Raw genomic sequence first — 27,612 nt, 5'->3', positions numbered from 1 at the left:
GCATTGATCTGGTCACTTCATGTCTCTGATTGTGGCTTCTTCATCAACAGAATGGGAAAAGTCATCATATCCATATCATAAGATTGCTATAAAAAATTGAGAGGGAGAGTTTGTGTAAATTAGCTAATAAGATAACTTGACTAGAATACATATATTTTATTGGTTCTTTTTATATATGATAGCAGAATTCATTTTGATAAGATTATACAAGCATGAAATATATCTTATTCTAGTTAGGACTCCATTCTTATGGATGTTCATGATGGTAGGATTCACTATGGTATATTCATATATATACATAAGAAATATACTAAGTGCTCATCATCACTATTGTGAAGCTTTGGTAATAAAAAACAGTCTGGGGAAAATAAAAGGCAGTCCTGGGACCTATTTCTAGAAGAGACCTCTATTCTTTGGGGTCTCCTGGTAATGTCTTTTATAAACAGTTCCATGAACTGTAAGGAAAGAGCCAAAGTTTTAGGGTGATTCAGCAATGTGGCCTGCCTTTCTCATGAAGGCAAACTATACATCCTGGTAGGATTGCTGTGTCTCATACACACACACACACACACACACACACACACACACACACCCTAGCTAGTGACTTTAAGTCTAAGAGGCATGTTGACTCAGAGAATGATGAAAGAAGCTCTTTAAATCCTGTACAGAGCCCTTATAAAAAGGGTTTCTTCCTGAGTAAATTATTTTGACTTATGAAGAATTTCTACTCTGGTGTTGGGACTGAGAAATAGTATTACTACCCAGTGTTAGAGACTGGTGGTTTTCTTTTCCTTCATCTTCTTTTTAAATTTTCTTTTGCTTTTAAGCTACGGAGTCCAATATGTATAGAAAAACTGGAAGCCTGCCACACTTGCCCTCCCCACCTCCTGCAGCAACTCCTAAAGTTGTTTCTAAGCATAGGGGAAAACAATTTGCAAAGCACTACAGTTGGCTTCCTGGGCTTTTTGTCCAGGTCTCTGGGAAAAATATTTGGTTATGACTGTGTAAATAGGTGACCATAGTCTAATAAATAGGCGTCTTCCATTACAACAGAACACTTAGATACTGCAGTTCCCCTTTCCTAATGCCTCAGCAGTTGAAGCCTCTGATTGGGGCCGACAGGATGTTTAGGGAGCACAGAGCTCATTATGTAATGAAGTGTTGTAACCAGAGTGTGTTCAGGAAGTGTTTGGAGGATTCAGAGGCACTGATAGTGCTCTTCAGAACATTTCAATTAGTACAAAATGTGCTGCTTTTAATTTATCCTGTGTATGTGTTTTACACAGACAGCGGCTTGTATACATAACCCCCTCCCACATGGACTGGCTTAACCTGATATATTTTCTTCTTCTACCTCTGCATCAGGGTCTTAGTGTAACCTGGATTTGTTCTTCTTTCTCCTCCAGGTTACAGATGCACATGTTGAATGGGGCTCTTCTGGCATTGCTTTTTCCTGTGGTAAATACCCGGCTGGTAAGTAGCCACTTCTAAAAATGTTCTAGAAATATCCAAAATAGTATTTGTTCTTTCCTTACATGTCCTCATTCTTAGCCAATATGCACATGTGATTTACCACACACACACACACACACACACACACACACACACACAAACATGTGCGCACACACACACATTAATGTTGAGGGGCTTTAAAGTTCTTTTTAAGTGTATATGAACACATACATTTATCTATTTATTTATTTATTTATATGTGTTGTTGCTGAGAATCAAACCCAGTACCTCACACATGTTAGGCAAGTGCTCTACCACTGAGCTACAACCCCAGCCTTGATGTTGAGTTTTAATGCAGTGTAGTAGAAATTGATGGGGTGAGACTCAGGCTGCCATAAGCTTTTACAGACAGGGCTGAGGATGTGGTTCAAGGGTTGAGTGCTTGCTTGGCTTACATGAGGCCCTGGGTTTGATTCCTAGCATACCCCCCCCCAAAAAAAAATAAAAAAATAAATTAGGACAGACCGAAAAGACTACTGAAACTCTTGGGGAGGTTTAGTGGAAAGATGGGGGACTTAGGCATGACCCATTAGACAGAGGCTTCCAGGTATTTTAGAATGATGCTAGGGAGTTCAAAGCCTGTCATCATTTTTCTAAGGGACCCCAGGGGCAAGAATTCAATTATTTTTCTATCCACTCAAATCCATAGAAAAGTGTGGGTCACACAAACCTCCCATGACTAGCTGGGAGAATCCCACTGTGACAGGAGCCTAGGTGATAAACCAGCTTTCAGAGAAGCAGGTGCTCCATATCTGGGTTGGGAATGACTGGGCACTGCCCTTAGACTCCCACATGTGGGGCTACAGAGGGATTAGCTAGCCATTAGAAAGTTCAGTAAAGAAATCACTTGTAAAATCATTTCTACTACTTTCATGACTTAAATTTATTTTAGGCATAAAATCAAGAGTTTAATTCTTGAAATCATAAGCTTGCCTTTTGGATAGCACTTTAAAAGGCTTTCTCACATGACAGTTGTATGACATAGACAGGGCAAGTATGTTGGTTTCTTGTTTTACAGAGGAAGAAACTGACATTGAGAGAGTCACATAAAGTCCAAGTGGCAGAGTTAGAAGCAGTGCGTGAACTTTTTGATCTTCAAACCACAGATATACTTTGTTCCTTCTGAAGAATGTAATCATCCCCTCCCGTAGATACATACACCCCTATGATACTGTACTTTTCCAGCTGCATATTATATATCAGCAGAAATTAAAATGGGAAGCATTCATCTTAAAGCAGTGATTTTGAACCCTCCTTAGGCCCTGGGATCACTTAATTAGCTTGGTTCATCATTCCACAGTGTAAATATATATCAAAGCATCATTACATTTTACCCCTTAATTATATTACACCACATTGTCTGCCCATAAGTGTAGACAACTTTTTGTCAATTAAATATAAAATAAAATAACAAACTGGTAGAAAAACAAACAACCCTGATGCCCTGCCCTACCCTTGGAGTATCTAAGTTCATGATCTGTGACAAAGCTTGAGTATTGTGTTTTCAGAAGTATTCTAGTTCATTCTAACTCAAAGCCTGAGTTGAAGGCCACTAATTTTTTTTACAGTGGCTCTGAAACTTAATGCCCATAGAAGTTACTTCCAGAGACTTCTTCAAAACTGAAGCTGGAGGGCTGGGGTTAAGGCTCAGTGGTAGACCTCTTCCCTAGTATACATGAAGCCTTGGCCTCATCCCTGGCACTGCCAATAAAAACACTCCTGCTTTGGTCTTAGTTCCAGAGTGGATAATATCAAAGAATGATATTATAAATAATCTAAATTGACAATATAAATCTATACTTTAAAATACGTGGCTACTTTGACATGCCACAGCATCATTCCTTACTGACTCAGAGACATGGAACAGTGTTGGAGCAGAAGTTACTCTCTGCCTGTAGAGGTGACCTGCCATGTTTTCTTATCTCTCTGCCCACCTTGTGTCCCTTTTCTCAGGAGAGGTCAGCAGATAGAGAGCTGCTTTCTCCATTTTTAGCAGTTTCATAAGATTCCAAGAAAAGGAGGCACATCAGAAAACCTCTCCTTGGACAAATAGAGCCAGTGATTCTGAGTCTGAGTGCTTCCAGCCTACAATTCTGGCTAAATAGTCTCTGTCATCTGGTGGACATCCTTTAGAGTACATATGGTGCTCTAGACAGGCCACTTTGAACTCTATTTCTAGTGGACCTTTCCCCAGTGAAAAACAAATACCATTTTCCTTGAAGAACCATTGAGCATAAGCAAGAAGTTATGCTTCCTGTTGTGTAAGCATAAGACCACAAAGGGCCCAGTTACGTACCTAGGGTCATTTAGGAAGCTAATGGTAAGGTTTTCATTCAGTCAGCATTTTATATGAATTGTATGTTTCACACCAGGTATGCTAATATTTTCTTAGGTCCTTTTTATTAATAACAGCAGCAGCATTGTCAGCTGCCACTTCTTGAATGCTTATGCTGTGCTAGGTACTGTTGTGTTTTACACAGATTAATTTACTTAATCCTTAAAATAGACTTATGAGGCAAGGTACTGTTATTATCCACAAGATCAAGATGCCAGCAGGATTGACTTCCTTTGAGGCCTCTCCGGCTTGCAGATGTAAGCCCTGTGGCCTTTTTACATGGTCATCATCTCCCTGCATGCATACCCATAGTGACTCTTTGTGTGGCCAAATTGACTCTTACAAGAACATCCATAAGACTGGATTAGGGCCGATTCTGATAACCTCCTTTTAACTTAATCCCCTCCTTGAAGGCCCTGTCTCAGTACATTCACATTCTAAGGTGCTGGGGGTTAGGACTTCAATGTATGAATTTCGGGGGTATGCACTTCAGCCCAGAGCACCTGTACTACACTGCACAGAGATCACTGTTTCTCCCCTGTCACCCTATGCTTTCCTTTTCTCATTCTTTCTTCTCTCTCCCTCTCCCCTTTTCTCCTCTCTCATGGCAGATGTGCTGTTATATTTGTTACATTAACAGCTAACACTTTCAAAATAAATGTCAAGCTATAGACAACTGGCTTATTAAGCAGGTTCAGGTAACTTTCCTTGACACCAAAACTTATTTGATGGGCTATCTCTTAACTAGGGATTCTAGTTACTCTGGTAAATCTTTATGCTCTTTTTCTAAGATGAAAGCAAGCAAAACTTGAGATATCTCCATTTAAATGTGTCATTGCAGTTAGTTTTGGTCTGGTTTAGATTGTTGTGACCCCTCTTGAAACACTTTGGTCTTCAGGGCTGTTTGCTTTGCAACTCTTTGCTTGAGCTCAGATTGACTTGGTACAAGACACAGGAAGATTGGAAAGTCTTTCTTCAACCTGATGATTCAATTAGGCAGGAAGCCAGCTTTGACTTTTCTTTGGCTTTTTCCTTCTTGGCCTTTTATCTTTTTAATCCTTTTTTCCTCATTAATAAAGATGAGGAAATAAGAAAAATAGAATGAGTTTATTAGTGTGTGTGTGCCAATACCATTGACATACATACATTTACATACATAAAGACAAAATAAGAAGGAGTTGGATGTAATGGTCATAGTCAGCTAAGAATTTGGGGTCATCAGTGAATTTCCATGTGTGCTATTCGACCCTGCAACCCATTGGCACCAGAATTTGCAGACCAGCTAGAAAATACCTGAGTTTCAGTTCCTTCTAGTAGACCATTTTCAAAGCTGATGCCCTAGAAGGAGGTCATTCCAATGGCCCCCATTACAAGTAAGTGTTTGTGATAGCCAGGATCATGGTGGGGTGGGATCATTTTCTGGCTTCAGATGAAGTATATTAAAAGTAACTTCCAGCAGTATGTCCTCTTGTTTCTTAGAAGGAAGAAGGACAAACACATCATGGAAATATTGATTAGTAGATTTGCAGGGAGCTCAAAGTTTGTCTAATTTAATCTTATCTTCCAGAGGGGTAATTAGGGGGATGAATAACTTGCTGAAGGAGGTACGGTGGGTGCACCTGGAATACAAGTCCCCCAACTCAGGACTTCAGAGCTCTTTCCCTGTTCTGTGACTGAGATTCAGAGTGAGTTTGCATGTTGGTGAGGCAAGATGCTTAAGAGAACTAAAGAGAACCCAAAGAGAACTAAAGAGCCTCTTCCCTTCCAAAGGCACAAACACAGTTTTTTTGTGTGTGTCTTCATGTGAGCCCCTGGATCAAATCCAGGGCTTCACATGCTAGGCAAGCTTTCTACCACCGAGCCATACCCCCAGCCCACAAACACTTAATTTTGTATACAATATCAGGAGGGACAAAGACTGCCACCTCTCCTTCTTGTCCCCCTTCCTGCTGCAGGCCTGTCCATGGATCTGAATTTAAGATCCCCTTTCCCAGCCTGTCAGTAGTTCATAGCTTGGAGAATAGAAGCACTGTCTACTTTGATGGTGATGCTGGGTTCCTTATCTGTGCCTGTAACTTTGCAAACAGGATCATCTAGTCCAGGCTAAACTAACTTCTTGAAAAATAGTGAAAGCTAAGAGAGGGGAGCCGAATAGATTACCCATCTTAGATTTTTAGTTACAAGTCTCACCTTGCAGAGCTGGTAATCTGGCTCAGGAATGAAGCGCTAGGCCCATGCTGTATTTGCAGCCCACTGCCTTTTGCCTCATTTGCCCTCTGACCCCCAAGTCATTTTCTTCTGAATGCAGAGTGTTCTGAGCAAGAAACTTAAATACAGTGTTATCAGCCCCCTTCCCAGACCTAAGACACTAGCCTGGCCTGCATTTGTGTTTGTAGTCATTTTTTTTCTCCTAGAATTATAAGAAGAGTGATAATGATTCTTTTCATTAGGCTCCTTTCTTCTTCAAGGCCCAAAGCCTGCAGTATGTTATTATCTCATTATCAAAATTGCCCATTATTGTATACCCATGTTGATCTATTACATTTGTTCTTTTTTATCCCTTTACTACCCCTCCTCTTCTGCCCAGTCCTTTTTTCTCAATTGGATGTTTTTTTTTTTTAATGTTCCTAACTCTCAGACCCAGTGGAGGGAGGTTAGTAATACTCATGAAAATCATCTCTGATGTTCTTGGGATGCAGTGCTGTCGGCACACCTTGTCCCCGTGTGTGCTGCTGGGAAAACTTTGCTTTCACTAATGCAAATAGGCTTGAGAATCTCACTTGATGCTAATTGGCACATTGAAATGTGCTAATTGACCTAGAAGAGTTATTTCTGTGACCGGCAAATTGAGCTATTTTAAAAAGTTATAGTTTAAAGTTTGGACATGAACTGGGGACAGAATGTCCCTTTGCTTTTCTGAGGGTACTTAAAACATAAAAAGCTTGTTTTTAAGAAGCCTTAACTTTCTGAAGAATTGATTTAAGGCAAAATAGTTTCCTAGCCTTCTACAAAGGGTAGTGTGTACCTGATCAGATGAGTACAATGTGTCCAAGGATGTGGAAGAGTTTGGGGCTCCTGGTTCAAACCACATTCTAGGGATCACCCTCAAATTTGTCTAATTACTACTTATATTTTAAGATTAAGCTGTGAGGGTGGTAGAGGTCCTGCATCCTTCAGGAACCCAACCTGGAGCACACCAATCTACAGGTTCATTTTGAGTACTTTTTGTTGTTGTTGTTGTTTTTTGTCAAGGATTGTGCTGTGTATCACAGGACTGAAATAACAGCCAAGGAGCATTCCTGGCCCTTAAGGAACTTGCCGGTTAGAGAAGATATAAATGCCTGAGAAGTTATGGCAATACAGGGTCATCATCCCTGATCCAAAAATCTCAAAGTCAAAATGGTCCAAAATCTGAACATTTCTGAGCATCAGCGTTTTTCTACTAGCTGCTAGGATTTCATAGTTTGGTTGGACAATACATTCAGCCTATCCCCTAAGTTCTCTCTTTGGCTTCATATCTGTTCGCTATGGGTGAGTACAGTATCTTTTGCTTTGTGACTGCCCACCTAGTACATGGTAGACATTCAGATATAAGATAGATAAATTCATCAGCTAACTGAGACCTCCATTATTGCTCAGGGAAATTCTGGGTACCCCTGTCATATATGTCCTGAGATCTTGGGTATGAAGACAGAGAGGTGATAGATGATATTCTCTTCCAGGTGAATTATTTTTAACCACTTAAAATAATACTGTTTTCCTGATTACAACAAAAGACATTTACTGTTGAAAATGTGTGAAATACCCCCCCCCAATGTAAACACAAAACCTAAAATCACTAATCTAAGGTGGTTATTTTTCTACCCATTGAAAAACAACATAAATCAAGAGGCTTTTGTGCCTTTTTTCTTTTAAATGTATGTATCTTTTCCTTATAAATGTGATATGTTCATAATACAAAACAATAGAAAATACAAAAAAACACAAATATTGTAAAGCAATAATGACTGTTACATTGTGTACTAAATGTTTTAGAAGACTTTTTGTCTCTGCATAGATGTTAAGAGTGAATATAGTAGGCTGAAGCCATAGTTCAGTGGTAGAGCACTTGCCTAGCATATGTGAGGCCCTGGGTTCAATCCTCAGCACTACATAAAAATAAATAAGCAAAATAAAGTTACTGTATCTATCTACAGCTATTTTTTTTTAAATAGACTGAATACAATGTATTGGTCAAAAGTGCCAACGCTGGAGCCAGCTTGTGATTTAATGGCTGGCTCCTCTGTGGCTAGCCATGTGACCTTGGATAAGGTTTGCCTTGCTGACCTTATTTGTTTATCTGTAAAATGGCACTCCACTGAATGGAGGTAAAGTGTTACCAGATTACCATATGCCATTACATGTATGCATACATTACATGCACCAATGCCTGGCACATGGTTAAGTGATCAATAAGCATCAAATTCTCCTGTTTTCAATGATTACTAATATTATCTAAGATATTTTGAGAGAGATTCTACTGACACCCCCCACCCCCCATACACATGCTGGGAACTGAACTCACGGGTGCTCTACTGCTGAAATATATCCCAGTCCCTTTTATTTTTTGAGTCAAGTCCTTGATAAGTTGCTGAAGCTGACCTCGAACTTGTGATTCTCCTATCTTAGCCTCCTGAGTTGCTAGGATCATAGGCGTGCGACACCACACCCAAGAGTTGGCATGCCCTTTTTGATGTTATTTTTCAGAGATTTGGCCCTAGCTCCCTGATCTGTGCAGTGACATGAAGGGGGCTTTGTTTCTGAATTAGCCTTGCTGAGTGAGATTAAAATTCCCTGGCAAGCTTTCTTGTCCACATTGACCAACACTGCCTTTGTATTTTTCATTGGTTTCAGAGACAGCCTGTTTGATTAGGAAACTGGCCTGCCCTCTCTCCTCCCTCCTGACAGGTGAATTAGGCCCACTCCTGTTTCATTTTGTTTGTGATTAAAATAAACTGTCCAGACCTCTTGTGTTTGTCAGTAGGCCCAAGCTCCTTAGCCTGTTTAGAGAATGGCAGTAGTGGAGTCTTTTCACCTTGAGTCAGTACCCCAAGCAATCTTCTTTATGTAATTAAAGCCTTATCTTGTGAGTGCTTTCATTCTGCCATCTGTGGACTAGTGGTTCTCAGCCCTGGTTGTACAATTTGAATCCCAGAGCAGCTTTCAACACTTACACATTTATGCAAAAGCACCCCAGGCAATTCCAATGTGCAGCCAGCACAGCTCTGCTTTATACTTTGTATGGGGCTTTGAATGAGTTAATATCACCTTATCAAACATCAGATTGTCAAATAGGACTAGTAATATCTTCTCTCTCAGATAGGGCATAGTGCAAAAAGAACAGAGGTAATGAAAGAAAGAACAAAGAGCTTTGAAAAATTAAAAGCACTATACAAACAAGTCCTTGTCCTTCTTTCTTTATTCAGTTCCTTTGTTTGGGAAAGTAGATTTAACTGAGATTCAATTTACACATGATAAAGTTATCCTTTTAAAGTATATAATTCAGTGGATTTTAGTATTTTCAGTGTTGAGTACCATCCCTGCTTTTTAACATTAGCCTTTTATCACCTACCTCAAAAGAAGCCCAGTACCCATTAGTACTCAATGTCCATTTTCCCCTCTCCAAACTCTGGCATCTACTACTCTCCTTTCTGTCTTTACAGTTTTATCTATTCCAGACATTTCATGTAAATGTAATGCTACAATATGTGCCTTTTGGTGACTGACTTATTTGACTTAGCATAGTGTTTTCAAGGTCTGTCCATGCTGTAGTATGAATGAGTACTTCATTTATTTTTTAAGACTGAATAGTACTTTTTTGTATAATATACCACATTTTGTTTAGCCACTCATCCGTTGGTGGACATTTGAGTTGATTCTACCTTTTTTGCTGGTGTCAGTAATGTTGCACTGAACATTGGTATAAAAGTGTTTATTGGAGTATCTGGTTGGGGTATGCCTCTAGAAGTGGAATTGCTGTGGCATATAGTAATTCCGTGTATAAGGTTTGGAGAAACTGCCAGATGATTTTCCAGAGTGACTATTCATTTTAAAACCTCTTCAGCAGTGTATGAGGGTTCTAATTTCTTCACACCCTTACCAACACTTGTCTTCTTTATAATAACCATCCTAGAGGGTATGATGTGGTCTTTCATTGTGGTTTTGATTCTTGTTTCTGTGATAACTAATGATGTTAAACACCTTTTCATGTACTTGCCAGCCCTTTGTATGAATTTTGAGGAATTAAAAAAACATTTATCCACATTTTAGTTGTTTAATTTTAGTTGTTTTAATTTTAAATTGTTCAATTTTAAGAATTCTTTCTGGATATTAGGCCCTTATCAGATATGTGATGTGAAATATTTTCTACCATTGTGTGGGTTTTCTTTGCCTGCTCTCCTTCCTTCCTTCCTTCCTTCCTTCCTTCCTTCCTTCCTTCCTTCCTTCTACCAGGGATTGAACCCAGAGGCACTTAACCACTGAGCCACATTCCAAGCCCTTATTTTTTTTGAGATAGAGTCTCACTAAGTTACTTAGAGCCTTGCTAAGTTGCTGCGGCTGGTCTCAAACTTAAGATCCTCCTGCCTCGGGCTCCAGAGTCACTGGTGTGAGCCACCATACTCAGTTGTATTTTCATAATGCTATCTTTTGAAGTACACTTTAAATATTTTTTTGAAGTCTCATTTCTCTAAAAAAGTCTCATTTTATTTGATAGCTTGTGCTTTTGGTGTAACTTCTAGGAAACTATTGCCTAACTTAAAAGTCATGAAGACATTCCTTCCAAGAGTTTCACAGGGTTAAAGCCTACATTTTAGGTCTCTGATCCTTCTTTGGATAATTTTTGTACATAGTATGAGGAAGGGATCCAAATTAACTTTTTCTGCATATGAATATCTGGTTGTCTCTGTACCATTGTTGAAAAAATTATACCTTCCCCACAGAAATATCTTGACATCCTTGTCAAAAATCAATGAAAATAAATGTAACGGGTTATTTCTGAACCCTGAGTTCTGTCCCTATTGTGAAGACTACACTGTCTTGATTGCTGTAGCTTTATAGAAAGTTTTGAAACTAAGGTATGAGTTCTCCAAATTTCTTCTTCTTTTTCAAGATTGTTTTGACTTTTAAAGACCCTTGCATTTCCATACTTATTTCAGAATCATAATGTAATTCTCTAATGCAACCAACTGGGATTTTCATAGGGATTGCATTGAATGCAGATTAATTTATGGAATATTGCCATCTTACCAATATTAAGTCTTCCCATCCATGAACACAAGATGTTTGTCTAATTACTCAGTGCTCCTTTAACTATCAACAATGTTCATAGTTTTCACAGTCTAGCTGGTACACTTCTTTTGTTAACTTTATACCTAAGCATTTTATTTTTTTGATGGTATTATTAATGGAAGTGGTTTTTGAACTTCATTTTTGGATTGTTCATTGCTATTCTGTGGAAATACAATTTATTTTCTTTATTCATCTATCCTTTCACCTTTCAGAACTCACTTATTATGATCTAATATGTATTTTATATGTGCATTTATGAGAATTTTCTAGATATAAGGACATGTCACCTATGAATAGAGGTAGTTTCACTTACTCCTTTCCAATTTGGGAGCTTTTTATTTATTTTCTTGCCCAGTTGTCCTGTCTAGACTAGAAGTGGCACAAACAGGTATCCCTGTTTCGTTCCTCATTTTAGGAGAGAAATATTCAGTCTATCACCATTAAGTATGATTTTAGCTGTGGGTTTTTTGTGGACAACCTTATTGGATGGAGGAGGTTTCTTTAGTCATCTTTTTTTTAAAAAGTTTTTTTAGTTGTAAATGGACACAATACCTTTATTTTGTTTATTTATTTTTATGTGATGGTGAAGATCGAACCCAGTGCCTCATATATACCAGGCAAGCACTCCAGCCCAAGCCCTCTTCAGTCATCTTTAATAAATGTTTGTAGTTAGGGAACTAGGGTCGCATAATATGCTTAATATGGAGGTACCTACTCATACAGAGTATGAAATTACATAGGCTGAGAAAATGTTACTTCTTCCCTAGGAAGGCATCATGAACCTTCAGGGGTTCAAGCCAGCTATGCTCAAATTAAAATAGGGAATATTAAACGTATTTAAAAGAATAGGCAAAGCTAGGAGTTTCTGTTAAATACAGTGATACTATATTGCCATGAGTGTATTACAGCGAAATAAAGTCATACTTCAGGATGGCATACAGAAGCAGCTCAACAAATCCTTTTGATATAGTTGGTACACTCTAGTAGGAGTATTAGCTCAGGCTGCCATAACAAAATGCCATAGACTGGATGTCTCAAACAAAACCTTCTTAAATTTTGGAGGCTGGAAGTCTGAGATCAGAGTGCTAGCAAGGGCGCTCTATGGAGTTTCAGTGCCCTTCAAAGTGTCTTGATATGGTGGGATAGAGGAAGAGAAAGCAAGTTTTCTAGGATTTCTTAATATAAGGGCTCTAATCCTGTGTTAGTTTTCTATCATGGAGATAAAATATCTGTGATAATCAACTTATAAGGAAGGAAATTTAATTTGGCTCATGGTTTCAGAGGTCTCAGTTGATGGTTGCTTGGCCCCATTGCTTTAGACCCATGGCCAGAGAAAGCATCATGGTGGGGAAACACATGACAGAGCAAGACTGCTCATCTCATAGCATCTAGGAATCAGAAAGAGAGAGATGAAGGGGTTCTGGTCCCCTTCAGTGGTATGCTCCTCAGTGACCTTCCACTAGGCTTTACTTCCTAAATGTTTATAGGCTGATGACCAAGTGTTTAATACATGAATCTTTGGGGAACATTCTGTATCTAAACTAACAAATCCCATCATGGTGGCCTCACCTTTGTGAGCTCATCTAAAAACCTAATTATATCACAAAGGCCCCAACTCCTAATACTTCAATATATGAATCTTTAGAAGACACAAAAATTCACTCTATAAGAATAGGTAAAATAACATATACAATAGGTTTGGCATGGGAATATTTGAAATTTTAGGATTTTTTTAATAGGGGGAGAGCATAGAAGGTACATTTGTGATAATTTGAACCATATACTAAGAGTCTACTTATGTGCATAGAACTGAGCTAAATTAATTGCTTCTGTTAGCTCAGGTAATTCTCACAGCAACCCTGAAATGTAAGCCAATCTCATTTGTACAGAGGGAGGAAACTGAGGCCCAGAGATGTTAAATAATTCATCCACAGGCCTTTAACAAGTGAGTGGTATAGTTACAAATTAGAACCTGTTTTTTTTTTTCAAAGTCTATTCTCTTGCCATGATACCACCCCTGCCTTCCCCGCTGTACCCTGAATGAGTCCTTGCAATTCAAAGTGTGGTACACAGGCCTCCCCTGGGGCTTGTTAGTAATTTAGAATCTCAGGTCCCATCTCAGACCTACAGAATGAGAATTTGCACTTTAACAAGATCTCCTGAGGATTGGTATGCATCTGAAAGTTTAAGAAGGGCTGGAAAGTAAGATTGAAGGAAGACCAAATGAGTGATATAGTGTACACATGATAAGGCTTAGAAAGAGGGAATGACTATCTGAATGTCATGTGTTAGTTAGCTTTCCATGACTATGACAAAATACCCAAGATAATCAACTAAAAATGAGAAAAGATTTATTTTTGCTCATGGTTTCAGTGCATGTTCCCATTGCTTTAAGCCTTTGGCAGCCCTGTATGTCATGGCAAAGGGAGCACATGTCAAAGGAGTCCTATTCACCTCATGGTAGCCAGGAAATAGAGAAAGGAGGGGCTGGAGTCCCAACATCCCCTCCAAGGGCACACTCCCAATGACCTAACTGCCTTCCACTAGGTCCTACCTCTTAAGGGTTCTGCCACCTCCCAGTAATGCCATAGGTTGGTGACTAAGCCTTCAACATATGAACTTTCTGGAGACATTTATCCAACCTTAACAGATTGTTTAGCCAGCAAGTGACAGATGTCAGATTAGCATTCAGATCTTCTGACTCCCAGACCAGTGCTCTTCCTACCTTCCCTGCCACTTAAGTGCTGAATGGGATAATTATACCAACTTATGGAGTATAGCGTGATAATTTGATTACATGTATATAGTGTATAATGATCAAATCAGGGTAGTTAACATTTCCATTAATTTTTTTTGATTAACACATAATCATACATATTATCAGGTACATTGATATTTCACTGCATGTATACAACATGTAATGATATAGTTGGAGTGTTTAACATTTCTGTGTCCTTATCATTACTTTGCATTTGAAGCCTTTCTACTATCAAAAATTATAAATATGGGCTGGGGTTGTGGCTCAGTGCAAGAGCGCTTGCCTACCTTGTGTGAGGCATTGGGTTTGAGTCTCAGCACTGTGTATAAATAAATAAAAATAAATATATAAAAGTCCATTGACAACTAAAAAATATTTTTAAAAAATTATAAATATATACAAATGCACAGAAAATGTACCCAAATGCTTCTATCACTTGGTTTCATCAATTGTCAACTCACGGTACAGCTTCTGTTTAGTTAGTACAACTCACTCCACCTGAAACCCAACTCCCCAACCCAAATACCCATTCCTGGATTATTTTGAAGGATATCTCATGTCATTTTAATTTTAATGTTTTATTATGTATCTCTAAAATGTAAGGACACACATATCACAATACTGTGATCATACCTACAATAATTAATAAAAAACAATACCTGATACACAGTAAATGTTTAGTAAAGATTAGCTAAGATTATTTATTAAAATAAAGAGTAGAGGAAGGGCATTGAGGTTGGGGGAGGAGGAATGGGAAAGGGGGGAAATCGTGGAATGAAATCAACCAAACTGTGCTATGTGGCATGTATGTCAATGAATTCTACTTTTGTAATATAACTATAATGAACCAATTTTTAACTTTTTAAAAAATTTTTGGTACTGGATTAAACCCATCAGCGCTTAACCACTGAACCACATCCTCAACCCTTTTTAAAAATTTGAGACAGGGTCTTACCAAGTTGCTTAGGGCCTTGCTAAGTTACTGAGGCTGGCTTTGAACTTGTAATCCTCATTCCTCAGTCTCCCAAATCCGTGGGATTACAGGCATGTGCCACATGGCTAATAGATCAATTTAAAAAATAAATTAATAGAAGGAAAACCAATAGACTAGAGGAAGAGGATCAGGGAGAGGGTAATACTAGGGAATGAAATAGAGCAATTATGTATACCTATAATACCTTATTTCAAAATAGAACCAAAACATTTGGGTTACTATACAGGTGTGGTAAATTAAATTACTATTGATGATTTTTACTTAGAATCAAGAGGCAGATTTGGAGCCCAGCAAAGGGTTTTGTTTGTTTGTTTGTTTGTTTGTTTTTTGTTTTTAGAAATAACATTGTGGGCAAAAAATTTTTTTTCAAAGTGGCTCAAAAAGCTAAAAGAGAATATTGGTATCAATTGGGAAGTGGAAGTATAATTGATGGGATCCCTATAATTTCTCTTCACTGTGCATGTTTTTATTCCCCTTGAGGTTCCTGGTCATCCTGATAGAAGAAAGTGCATATTGAAAGGCTCTCCTCCTTCCCTGGAGGATAGAAGAGTTGGTTAGGGTGGGGTTGCAAATGCTAGAAGCTATATAGGGCAGGAAAGAGCACAATAATGGAAAAGCTGGGGGCCTCAGAGTCCTGGCTCAGGAGATGAAGCCCCAGGCTCCTCGCTGAATGAGAAATGGCATGAGCAGCTCTGTATCTGGCATGGAGTTTGGGGGAATGAAGCAGTCTCCCTCTGTTGTGTTGTCCTTAGAAATTCCCCTTGCTCTGGAATGGCCTGTTCCAGGCATCAGCTGAAAGCTTTTTAATAAAAATGAAACCCAGAGGAGAAATGATAAGGTATCTGATTTTAACCCAAAGTGAGAGAACACCAGATGTTTCATTCTGTCTGAGGGTTCGAGGGAGGAAAAGCAATTAGCAGCTGCTACTGATTTAGCAACAGACACCTGCTAAATGAAAAATCTGTAAAACCGGCCAGGCTTGGCACCAGAAGTGCATACACTGCTTCTCAGGCATTTCTGGGAATTGTAAATTATGTTGGCTTAAAATGGCAGTGGCAGGGGAGGGGGTTTAGGAGTCTGAATATGCTCATCTGGACCAGAAGTATGTTTTTCTAAGAAGGCAGCAACTTAACATGCAGCCATTTGGTTTGTGGATAGAGAAGAAGGGAAGAAAGTGAGTCTCCTAGAAGCTATCTGGCTACTCTGCTTTTGGCCAGGCTCACAGGCTGCCTTGGGGGACCATCCCATAGGTGCAGATAGGGCTGATTGAAGAGTGGTCGATCCTGCCTCTTCACCTTGCAGATCATTAGACAGTACACCTCTCCCCTCCACTGAAGGCAGTGAGTCTCAAAGCAACAGGAAACCTCAACCCCAGGGCAGTTACACACTATTGGCTCCAGCCACAATTTGTAATCTGCTGAGTCTATGCTTTGCTTTGGCTTAAAAGGCTTATCTACGGCCTTTGCCTTCCAAGATTCTTTTCCAAGTAGACATTAACTACTGGTCTCCACATCCATTTTCCTGAGGCCCACAGTGAAACACAAATATTGGAAATATAGGAATCCATAAGGAGGGCTTTGAGGATCTGCAGTATAGTGTGTGTGTGTGTGTGTATGTGTGTGCGCGTGCACGTTTTGAGGAGCAGGATGCAAGGTTCTACGTGGATTAGAAAGAAAGTCGAATTGTAGGTCATCTATATGGTGTTGAAAGAATTAGGCACTACTGTTTGTACCTGGTACTACAATCACTGTATATAACTGCTGTTTTGCAGTCTTCAAGCTAGACAGAGGTTAGCTGTGACTTAGGCCAAAGGGATGGGCTCTCTTCTATTTCCAGGCTTAAGCAAGGGGATGACAGCTTTTCTTGTGGAGCAGGGCCCAAGAAGTACCATTGGCAGATCCAATGGCCAGAGCTGTCATGAGAAAATACCATCTGGATCATTATCCCCACAAGGTGTCTTAGTGCAGTTGAAAATGAAACTCTACTTCAAGCATGGAACCCAAAACAGAGTCTTTGTCCTTTAAATGAGTAGAACTTTAGGCAAGAATATTCATTCCAGGTATACTTGTTTATTTGGTAAGTTTTTCTTTTCTTTTTCCCAGATATGTTTTAATTTTACTTCCTTTTCCTCACAGTGCCAGTGCAGGAGGGGAAAAAATGAACAGGGAGTCCAGGGCAGAGGTAACGCTAGGCTCTCCAGTTTCCAGCCAGAATTGGAAGAGCTCCACCTTCCCTAGGCAGCAGAGGGACAGTATTTCCATCAATGAGCTCCAAGAGATGGAATAACCACAGCACCAATATGTATCTTCTAACACTAGGCCGCCCTAGAAAGAAGGCCAGGGACCCTCTTTATGGTGAGGTACATCAGTTGTAATCATGGCTCTTATGAAAGCTGCCCAGGCATTCATACACTGGGCCCTCTATCTGCACTTCTGATCTACTAAAGTTATATTCCCATTTCACTCTTAGTTCAAACTAGCATGAGCACCATATTTCAGATGACCTCTCCACAACAGAATTGCCTGTTTTTCTTTAGAATCCAAGAACTATATGTCTCAACTAGTTTGAGAAATACATTTGGTAATCAAAAGGAGGTTGTCTTCTTGCAAGTTGGTATTTTCTTGGATGTCCTAAGCCTTACATAGGATTTTTTTTTTCCTTCTGGACTCTGAATGAAGAAGGTTGAGGAGAGATTGAGACCCTACTCCTTTCAAATTCCCAGCCTATACAGAAGAGCCTACTTCTCAGCACATGTGTGACTGCTGTGTGTCACTTGAATTGCCACATCAGGTTGCAAACTTCAAGGTGGAATATTTTGTCCTTCTCTCTTTCTTGTACTTTTAATTTTTCTGATTCAGTGAGTATTTTCTTCTCATTCTATTTTACTCCGAATATGTAGAAGTTACATACTCTATTCATAGATTTTTTTCTTGTCTTGGCACTAGGGATTGAATCCAGGGGCACTGTACCACTGAGCTATATCCCCAGCCCTATCTATCTATCATCTATCTATCTATCTATCTATCTATCTATCTATCTATCTATCTATCGTGACAGGGCCTAAGTTGCTCAGCCTGGCCTCGAACATTTTATCCTCTTGCTTCTTGCTTCCCAAGTAACTAAGATTACAGGTATGTGCCACCATGCCAGCTGTACTCTCTATTTCAATTATTTTTTTAGTGGTTATACTACCAATGTTTACATAAATACCCAAGACTAATATCAGTCTTTACTTTTTCCCAAATAATAAAAGGACCTTATAATAATTTTTTGATAACAACTTTATTGATATGTAATTTTGTATGAATTATATGTGTAAAATTCACTTAAGGTTTACAATTCAGTGCCTTTTAGTAGATTGACAGAGGAATACAGCCATTTCCACATAAATTTTAGAACATTTTCACCAGCACCTAATGAAATCTGTGCCCTTTAGTATCATCTCCCTCTCATTTTATAGTCCCCTAGAATTATAAGCAATAATTGATCAAATTTCTGCTTCTGTAGATTAGCCTGTTTTGGGCAATTTATACAAATGGAATCATATAATATTTGTCCTTTTGTATCTGGCTTCTTTCACATAGCATATTTTCAAGATTCATCTCTGTATCATCAATTAAAATGTCATTCCTTTTTATTTATTAATAGTATTCACCTGTATGGGTATAACATATTATTTCTTTATTCATTCATCAGTTAATGAACATTTTGATTATTTCTACTTTTAGGCTATTATGAATAATTCAACTTATAAACATTTATATATATAAATTTTGGGTTGATGTATTTTTAATCCCTTTTCACATACATTTTTAGTCTTTAGGAATATATATAGTATTAGGTAGAGGTATGATCTCATTCTTTTTGGGGGGGTGGGTACCAGTGATTGAACTCAGGCGGGCACTCAACCACTGAGCCACATCCCCAGCCCTATTTTGTATTTTACTTGGAGACAGGGCTCACTGAGTTGCTTAGCACCTCGATTTTGCCAAGGCTGGCTTTGAACTCGCAATTCTCCTGCCTCAGTCTCCCAAGCCCCTGGGATTACATGCGTGCATCACTGCACCAAGCACGACCACATATGTAAATCCTATAATATTTAATTCACCACTCTCAATTTGTATGCTCATGTTGTCTACAGTATCATTTGGTATCATTTTAGCTTTTCTTTTTTTTAATTGATTGTTCAAAACATTACAAAGCTCTTGACATATCATATTTCATACATTTGATTCAAGTGGGTTATGAATTCCCATTTTTACGCTCTATACAGATTGCAGAATCACATCGGTCACACATCCATGTTTTTACATATTGCCATACTAGAGCTTTTCTTTTTAAAATATCAAAAGATACTAATATTTTTATAATAAAGGTACATTTATATTTACCTACATATTTATTACTTTATTTGCTCACTGTTATTAAGTGACTGGGTGTGGTTGGGAGAGTCTTCCCAAGGCTTCATGTTGAAATCTAATCCTCATTGCAAAGTTTTAGGAAATTTAATCTGACTATGGGGTTTAGAGGTGGGGCCTTTGAAAAGTGATTAGGGTTAGGTAAATCCATTAGATTGTAGCCCCATGACTGAGTCTTGATGGGTTCATAAGAAAAGAGATAAAGTTTAGACACACAAAAACATTCCCTGTCTCTTGCTACATGATGCTCCAAGCTCCTTTGAGACTCATCCAGCAAGAAGGCCATTGCCAAATGAGGCTGTTAGACCTTGCACCTCCAGAAGCAAGAGCAAAAATAAACCTCTTCTCTTTATAAAGCAGTCTGTCTAAGGCAATTCATTGTAATAAAACTAACTGTTACAATTAACATTTTTATTGCATTTCAGGCTTTCTTTCTGGTGTTACTTTACCCTTGCTAGAAGTGTATCCTTCAGAATCTCTTTAGTGATGGTTTGCTAATGGCAAACTTTTGGTGGTTTTTTTGTCTAAAAATATATGTCTTCCTGCTTCATTCATTCTTTTTTTTTTTTTTTAAAGAGAGAGTGAGAGAGGAGAGAGAGAGAGAGAGAGAGAGAGAGAGAGAGAGAGAGAGAGAGAAAGAGAGAGAATTTTTTTTAATATTTATTTTTTAGTTCTCGGCAGACACAACATCTTTGTTGGTATGTGGTGCTGAGGATCGAACCCGGGCCGCACGCATGCCAGGCGAGCGCGCTACCGCTGAGCCACATCTCCAGCCCCCTGCTTCATTCTTGAATGATATTTTAACTAAATTAAAAAAAAATCTAGGCTCATAATTATTTTTCTCTAAGCACAATGAAGATATATTTTTACTGTATTCTATCTTTCATTGCTGCTTTGGAAAGCCAGTGGTCAGTCTTAAATTTCACTCTTTTGAAAGTGTCTCTTATTTTCAGGTCATTTTAAAGATCTCTTTGTGTTTAGTGTTCTTCAATTTTACTGATATATTTCAATGTTGATTTATTTTTGTTCTGTTTGAGAGTCTTTGACTTTTTTTTTTTCCCTTGCTGGATATTTAACCCGACATGCTAAGCATGTGCTGTACCACTGAGCTACACCTCCAACCCCTCTTTGAGCTTCTTGAGTCTGTCCATTGATAGCATTTCTGAACATTCTCAGCTGTGGTACTTTCAACTACTGCCTCTGTTCTGTTTTTTTCTTCTGGAATGACCGAAATCTGTAAGTCCATCTTACTGTCTTCCCATTTCTTAATCTTTCTTTCATATTTTTCACTTCTTTGTCTTCCTTAATGCATTTTCGATAATTTCATCAGTTCTGTAATCCAGTTATTATCTCTTGTGCTTAATTAGTGGTTAAACTTATTAATTGAATTTTTATTTCAATTTTATTTAATTTTCAAACATTAAACAGTCTTTAAGTAATAATTGCATTATTTGAGGTCTTTAAAACACTATTTCTATGATTCTTGGCTTTTTTATTGTTTAGGTTTTGTTGTGAATATTATTGTTTTTACTATAAATTGCTTATTTCTTTTTCTTTAATAATTTGAGTCTTGAATTCTTCTAGAGCATGTTTATCTGTCTTTGTTCTTGCTAAGTATTTGAGGGCTGCCAGTCTGGAGTCATGCTAAGTGAAATTCTCAACCTAAGGCTGTTGAATTACCCAAATAGTGCAGATTCAGATTGCAAATCCATATGAAGGCTGGCTTGTGGTTCTGTGTTTTGGGCAGATACTGTTGTCTCTCTCCACTAGCCTAACTTGGTGCAAAGATTGAAGAATGGATTTTTAAAAATATTTTTAGTTGTAGATGGATGTAATATCTTTATTTTGTTTATTTATTTATTTTTATGTGGTGCTGAGAATCGAGCCCAGTGCCTCACATATGCCAGGCAAGTGCTCCACCAGCACAACCCCAGTCCCTCAAGAATGGATTTTTAAAATATTTTTGTAGTTGTAGATGGACAGAATACCTTTATTTTATTTGTTTATTTTTATATGGTGCTAAGGATTGAACCCAGTGCCTCACACATGCAAGGCAAGTGCTCTGCCACCCCAGCCCAAGAATGGATTTTCCTTAACCCTCCAGGGGCAGAAGCAATTTGTATTTCTAGTACATCTTTGCACTGAGGTGTAGCTCTTTGGGGTCCCATTTTTGTGGAGGTCATCTTTTATTAGACACTTTGGAAATCTTGGGTTTTGTCTTCCATTTTCTATGCCCCAGTAGGCTATAAAAAATTGAAGCTTAAGTTCAGCTGCCTTAGCAAATCTTTTGGTGAATACTGGATGATGTAGTACCCAATGTATTTCTCTGGGTTCCCATTTCACTTAGTCTCTAGTCAGCAAATTTCTTACATAATTGATATTTCATAGGCTTTGTTATTATTATTTGTTGTTTCTTTGAGTTGTTTGTATTGATACAGCCCAGGGCTTCCTGAATGCTGTGCAAGTGCTGTGTCACTTGGCTACACCCCCTAGCTCTTGATAGTTCATAGATTTTAAAAAAACAATTTAAAAAGTTTTTTATTCAGGACTTTTTCAGTGGGTGATGTCTTTAACAAGTAGCATTTGATTTATCAGTAATGAATGCTTGGCTCTTGTTTTCCAACCCATTTATAGCTGTGTCCTTACTCTCAGGGGTAGCCAGGAGGACATTCTAATTCTATCCATTGCTTGTCATTGCTCTCCTGAAATAGCTCTCAATAAGTTGATAAATACTTACTATGTGACTAGTATTGTATGAAGTTCTATGAGATTGGAAAGCCCATTTAACCTGTCATGTGGCTAAGAAAACACTAATAGTAGTGGACTTGAGTCCTTGGAACTCTGAATTAAACCATATTTTCATTTCTGAGCACTTCAAAATCCTAGAAGTCAGCATTCGAAGTGAGTTTTATTTAAGACTGTAAGGTGTATGAAGGCAGGGACCACCTGGACCTTGTTGATAATAGCTGACACATAGTAGGTGCTCAGTGAATACTTGTTGAATGAATTGGTTGGCGTCTGTTGGAGGTCATGAAGATTCAAGTGCTAATTCGTTCCCATGGCAATGTAATTAGAATATTCCATATTTGCGCACATGTGGTAGGGGTGAAAAGGATGTCTCAGTAGCAAAAGGTCAAACTAATCATGTATTTGATTCATTTGTAAATGAAGTTTTAAAGTCAGTGTTCCCTTTATACCATAAAGGGCTTCTGTGTACATTGAGGTAGTGTAGGTCAATGGTTAGGATCATTGACTTGTGGCAGATTGCCTGTTTTATATCCTGTCTCTGTAAGAAACATTGTGCCGGAAACTTAACCTGTCTGTCTCTCAATTTCCTCAGGAGTAAAAGGAGGATTGTAGAACCTATCTTATGGAGTTATTATACGAATTAGTACATAGAAACTACCTAGGCCAATGATTGGCAGAGGAGTGATATGTATTAGCAGTTATTATTATTGTTACAACTGTTATTGTTATGTTTCTGTTGTTTTGAACATGAGTTGTTAATATCCTCAATATATTTTGCTGGGGAGCTGTTTTCCATTTCTTTGTGAGAATATCTTGAGTTTCCATACCTATCACTTAGAGATTTGGAAACTGCCCTACTATAGTACTTCTCCAAGTATGAATTGACTTATATACCCAAATATCCTTAGGGAGCCTTATGAAAATACAGATTGCTAGCTGGATGCAGTGGTACATACATGTAATCCCAGTGACCTGGGAGGCTGAGGCAGGAGGATCACAAGTTCAAAGCCAGCCTCAGCAACTTAGTGAGGCCCTGAGCAACTCAGCAAGACCCTGTCTCTAAATAAAACTTAAAAGGGCTGGGGTAAGCACCCCTGGACTCAATCACCATTACTTTAAAAAGATACAGATTGCTAGGTCCCTTTCCGATTGGTCCAAAGAAGATTCTCTTAAAAATCTGTAATACAAATAAAATTATGCAAATCCTTTCTGTTTTGCATTAGCCAAGAACTACTGCAGGGCTGAACTTGCCATATTTTAGTGCTGATGGAGAATCTGAGATCAGGCTTCAAGCATGGGAAGGGATAGAGAATGGGAGAGCTAAACAACAGAAGAGAAGAAACAAATCAAAGTAGAAAGATAAGTGAATATAGATGACTTGTGCCAGGGTGTACAGGTCAAGTACCATTCATTTCTGGTGGCCTCCAGGAAGATGTGACATTTGCCTTCCTTGATTTAGAGATTCATGAATGAACCTGGCTCTACCTCCTAACAGAGGTCATGAGACTAGTGGTGATCAGGAGGGGGTGTTGGAGGCAGGCCTCAGGAATGATTGCCTGGCCCATTGGCTGCCTTTAAGCAATGGTCCCCAGGGAGTAGAAGATTAACCAGACTCCCTGCTTGGCTGGCTATGGGGTAGGTCCAGTGCCCTTGAGCTGTTTTGACTGGGATGAGAGCCAACTCTCAGAGGCTTTTATCCTTGCCTTTGCTCTATTGCTAGTGTGAGGTTGGCCTTTATATCAAGCCATCTGATGCTCAAGTCCTTTGAAGGCATTAAAATATGGAAGGAGGCTACCACAGACCACGTGGGCTGAAGAGGAATTGGGAGTTTAGTGCCTTTCCTCTCATACTTCTGCACTTGACATGGCTTAGATGTCAGGGTGAAATCTGTAACCCAGGCCAGGGGAGAACATTGCTGTGGCCCTGTCAGAGGTGGGAAAGGCCCTCTTTGAGCCCTCTATCATACTGCCTAAGCAGGAAGGCCAGCGCAGCTCAGGTCAGTCTATGGGAGCAGTTCGGCCTCCACGCACAAGCTGATTTGCTTTTGACTTGCAGCTGCCCTTGTTCCTCTATAGGCTTTTTGAACCATCTCTCTCTCTCATTAGCCTTTCCTCTGAGCTCTGTTGAGAGAGGCATACAAATATTGACTTTCCCTCCTTGAGTAAAATGTCAATGAGTTCAAGGCTGGACTTCTAAGTCCTGAAGTACCTTCTTGTGTACTCAAAGATTCTCTCCTCCTTCTGCGTCATATTTGACCTTTGGCTCAGTCTGAAGAAGTGTAAGTCTGGATTTAATGAATTCAGAGTCCCCTCTGTCCATTTTGATATGAAGGTAATGCCTATATCATGGTAGCTAAGTAAGGTAAGTCCCACAGTGTTCATAAAAGACCCCAATTCTTTTCCAGCAAGGGAGTAGGCTAAACTATGGAACAAACAACAGAATTTAAGATCATGGGTTTCTGAAGTCAGATTCCTTGGGTTCAAATTCTGACTGAGATCCTGAGTTTATCTCCCCAACCCCGCAAAAAAAAAGAATTAGATCCAATTTAAAAAGAGCAAAGATGGGTATACATAATTAGGGTAATCAAATTTAGAATCCTTGATTTATAACTTATTCCACCATTTTTTCTATGAATAGTTTCATTTAATTTATGTGTGCATTTATTTACTTATGAATAACAAACGACTGAACCCAACCTAAGAACTAGTCCCTTAGATCATAACATATCTGCCTATTTGCTGCTTCCCAATCCTTCCCTACCTACCCCAAGAGAACTGCTACTCTGAATTTTGGCTATTACTCCTTTGCTTTTTCATAAAATAGAGTTTTGTTTCATATGCACAGATATATAGATATGGATACATAGAGTCCTAAATAAGATATTATTTAGTTTTAATTGTTTGTTGATCCTTATAAAAAGGGTCCTATTTGTATGTTATCTTCTGGGACTTTCTTATTCTATGCAATATTAGATTACTATGATTCATTCCTAGTATCTAATGCATAGAATTCTAGTTACATTTTCACTGTCGTGTAACATTCTATCTTGTAAATAGGCTGTGATGTTTTTCTCTATTCTTCTTTGGGCATTTGGCTATTTCCAGGATTTTGTTACAACAAAACAGACAAACAAAAAACTTCTCTGTGTCTTGAGTCCCTTATCTTAAAATTGAGAGTAACAGCTGGGTGCAGTGACGCATACCTGTAATCCCAATGGATCATGCCTGTAATCTCAGTGGCTCCGGAGGCTGAGGCAGGAAGATCATGAGTTCAAAGCCAGCCTCAGCAAAATGAGGCACTAAGCAACTCGGGGATCCCTGTCTCTAAATGAAATGCAAAAAGGGGCTGGGGATGTGGCTCAGTGGTTGAGTGCCCCTGAGTTCAATCCCCGGTACCCACCCCTCCAAAAAAAAATCTAATAAAAAACTGTAAAAAAAACTGAGAGTAACAAAAAGGAACTACCTGCCAGTCTCAGTGGCCTACACCTATAATCTAGAGATTTGGTTGGCAGGAGGATCACAAGTTTGAGGCCAGCCTTATACCTGCCAGTCTCAGTGGCCTACACCTATAATCTAGAGATTTGGTTGGCAGGAAGATCACAAATTTGAGGCCAGCCTTATCAACTTAGCAAGACCTGGTCTCAAAATAGAAAATAAAAGGGTTGGAGGCTGGGGATATAGCTCAGTTGGTAGAGAGTGCTTGTCTCGCATTCACAAGGCCCTGAGCTGAATCCCCAGCACCACAAAAATAAAATAAATAAAAGGGTTGGGGATGTAGCTCAGTGGTAAAACACCCCTGAATTCAATCCCTAGATACAAAAAAAAAAAAAAAAAGCTACTGGTTGTAAAGCACAATAGGTCAGTATATTAGTTTGCTAGCACTACCGTAACAAACACCTTACTACAGACTGGGTGGCTTAATGTAGAGAAATTTATTCTCAGTTTTGGAAGAAGAAGTCTAAGATCAAGATGTTTTCAGGGTGGGTTTCTTCTCAGAGTCTCTCTCTCTCGTCAATAGCCTTCTTCTAGTGTCTTCATATGGCTTTTCAGGTATCTCTCTGTATCCTAAACTATTTTTCATTTAAGGTCACTGGTCACATTGAATTAGGGACTACCAATATAACTTCATTTTTACCTTTACCTCTTTCAAGGCCCTGTCTCCAAATGCAGTCACATTCTGAAGTATTGGGCATTAGTACCAAGACTGAATTTGGGGATAGACAATTCATCCCATTAGAGTCTCTAAGTATTAGTCATTATTACCATCATTATGTTAATCACCCTCCTTTATCATTAAAACTCAGGAAAAAATGTAGCAGTTAGGTGTGATATATTCCCTAGGAACAATCAAATATTAACTGTCATTCCTATTATTATTACTATTATTATTAAGCATTATTATTAAAACACTAGTGCTTCTTTCCCTGCCTTTCCAGAAATGACTGTTTGATAACTAGCAACAATATCTAAGAATAGTACTTGGTGGTTTCCCCAGGACAGACAGCAACTACTAAGTCAGTTAAAGGTGGGAGAAGACCTAGGAGGTTTCATTTCATCCTGGTTAAAAAAAAAAAAAAAAAGAACTAAGGGTTGTAGATATAGCTCAGAGGTACAGTGCTTGCCTAGTGTGTATGAGGCCCTGGGTTCAATCCCTAGCATCCCTAGAAGAGAAGGGAAGAGAAAAGAAACAGCCTTACAGAACATCTTGGCTGATAGACCTGAAATTGCCATTCCATACAGTTCTGTGGGCTTGTCTGAACCAGGCAGGCAGGACTGGGCAGCTACACCTTTTACATCAGGAAGTGTGCTTGCCCAAATAGCTGTGCCACAAGAGCAAATGACATTTTTCATGGGCTCAAAATATTTTGTTTGATGTTAGGGGCCAGACAACATATAGTCATAACTCTGCTCCTCACTCTCCCAAGGGCACTGTGCACAGGGAGGAAGACCAGAGTAGCCCTGATAGGGTTTTCTCCAAATGGAAAGACCAGTGGCCCCACCACATCATGGGATGGAATTAGGTAGAATACTATATGCCTTATAGGGAGGGCTGTGGGTGTTTATCCTGACTGGAGGGGTACATATGTATCATTAGGGCAGATACAGTGAGATTATGGGATTTGGGGGTCTATGGACCCTTTTTACATATTACTTTCTTAATATGTTCAGATACTCTAAGAAAGGAAATTCTAAAAAACAAGAACAAATTAGCACTATTTTTCACTAATAGCTTAATGTATCCCCTTGTTTTAAAGATTTCTATAATATAGAGATAAAAGAATCTAACATGAAATTTACTTCTTCTACTGCCCAGATGATAGGTAATTGCTGTTAGCAGTGTAATATATTCCTCTTTGGATTTTTTTCAATCTTTTAAAATATTTTTAGCACATGATTTGTAAGGGACCGGCAAACGACGGAGGAAGAGACCACCAAGAGACCGACTCATGCAACAGCAAAAGGGGGTTTGTTGCAGATCCAGCGCGCTGGGGCTCTGTGCTCACTCAAGAAGGGAGAGC

General features: G+C 38.9%; 1 protein-coding gene across 6 annotated transcripts in view; it reads left to right on the top strand.

Annotated features, from left to right (window-relative positions):
• Tmem164 (transmembrane protein 164) overlaps nt 1-27,612 on the top strand; it is a 161,953-nt gene that overhangs the window by 88,253 nt on the left and 46,088 nt on the right. For 5 of the 6 annotated variants that reach the window (XM_026396802.2, XM_026396801.2, XM_026396800.2 and 2 more), the window contains one exon: nt 1,407-1,473. The exons of the other annotated variant lie outside the window; for it this stretch is intronic. In XM_026396802.2, the coding sequence (XP_026252587.1) occupies nt 1,407-1,473 (67 nt within the window). The remainder of the gene's footprint in view (nt 1-1,406; nt 1,474-27,612) is intronic. 6 annotated transcript variants of the gene reach the window in all.

This window comes from Urocitellus parryii, chromosome X (assembly GCF_045843805.1).
Source record: "Urocitellus parryii isolate mUroPar1 chromosome X, mUroPar1.hap1, whole genome shotgun sequence".
Taxonomy (NCBI): Eukaryota; Metazoa; Chordata; class Mammalia; order Rodentia; family Sciuridae; genus Urocitellus; species Urocitellus parryii.
Note: the sequence above shows the minus strand (reverse complement) of the source record. Positions and strands in the feature narration are given on the sequence as shown.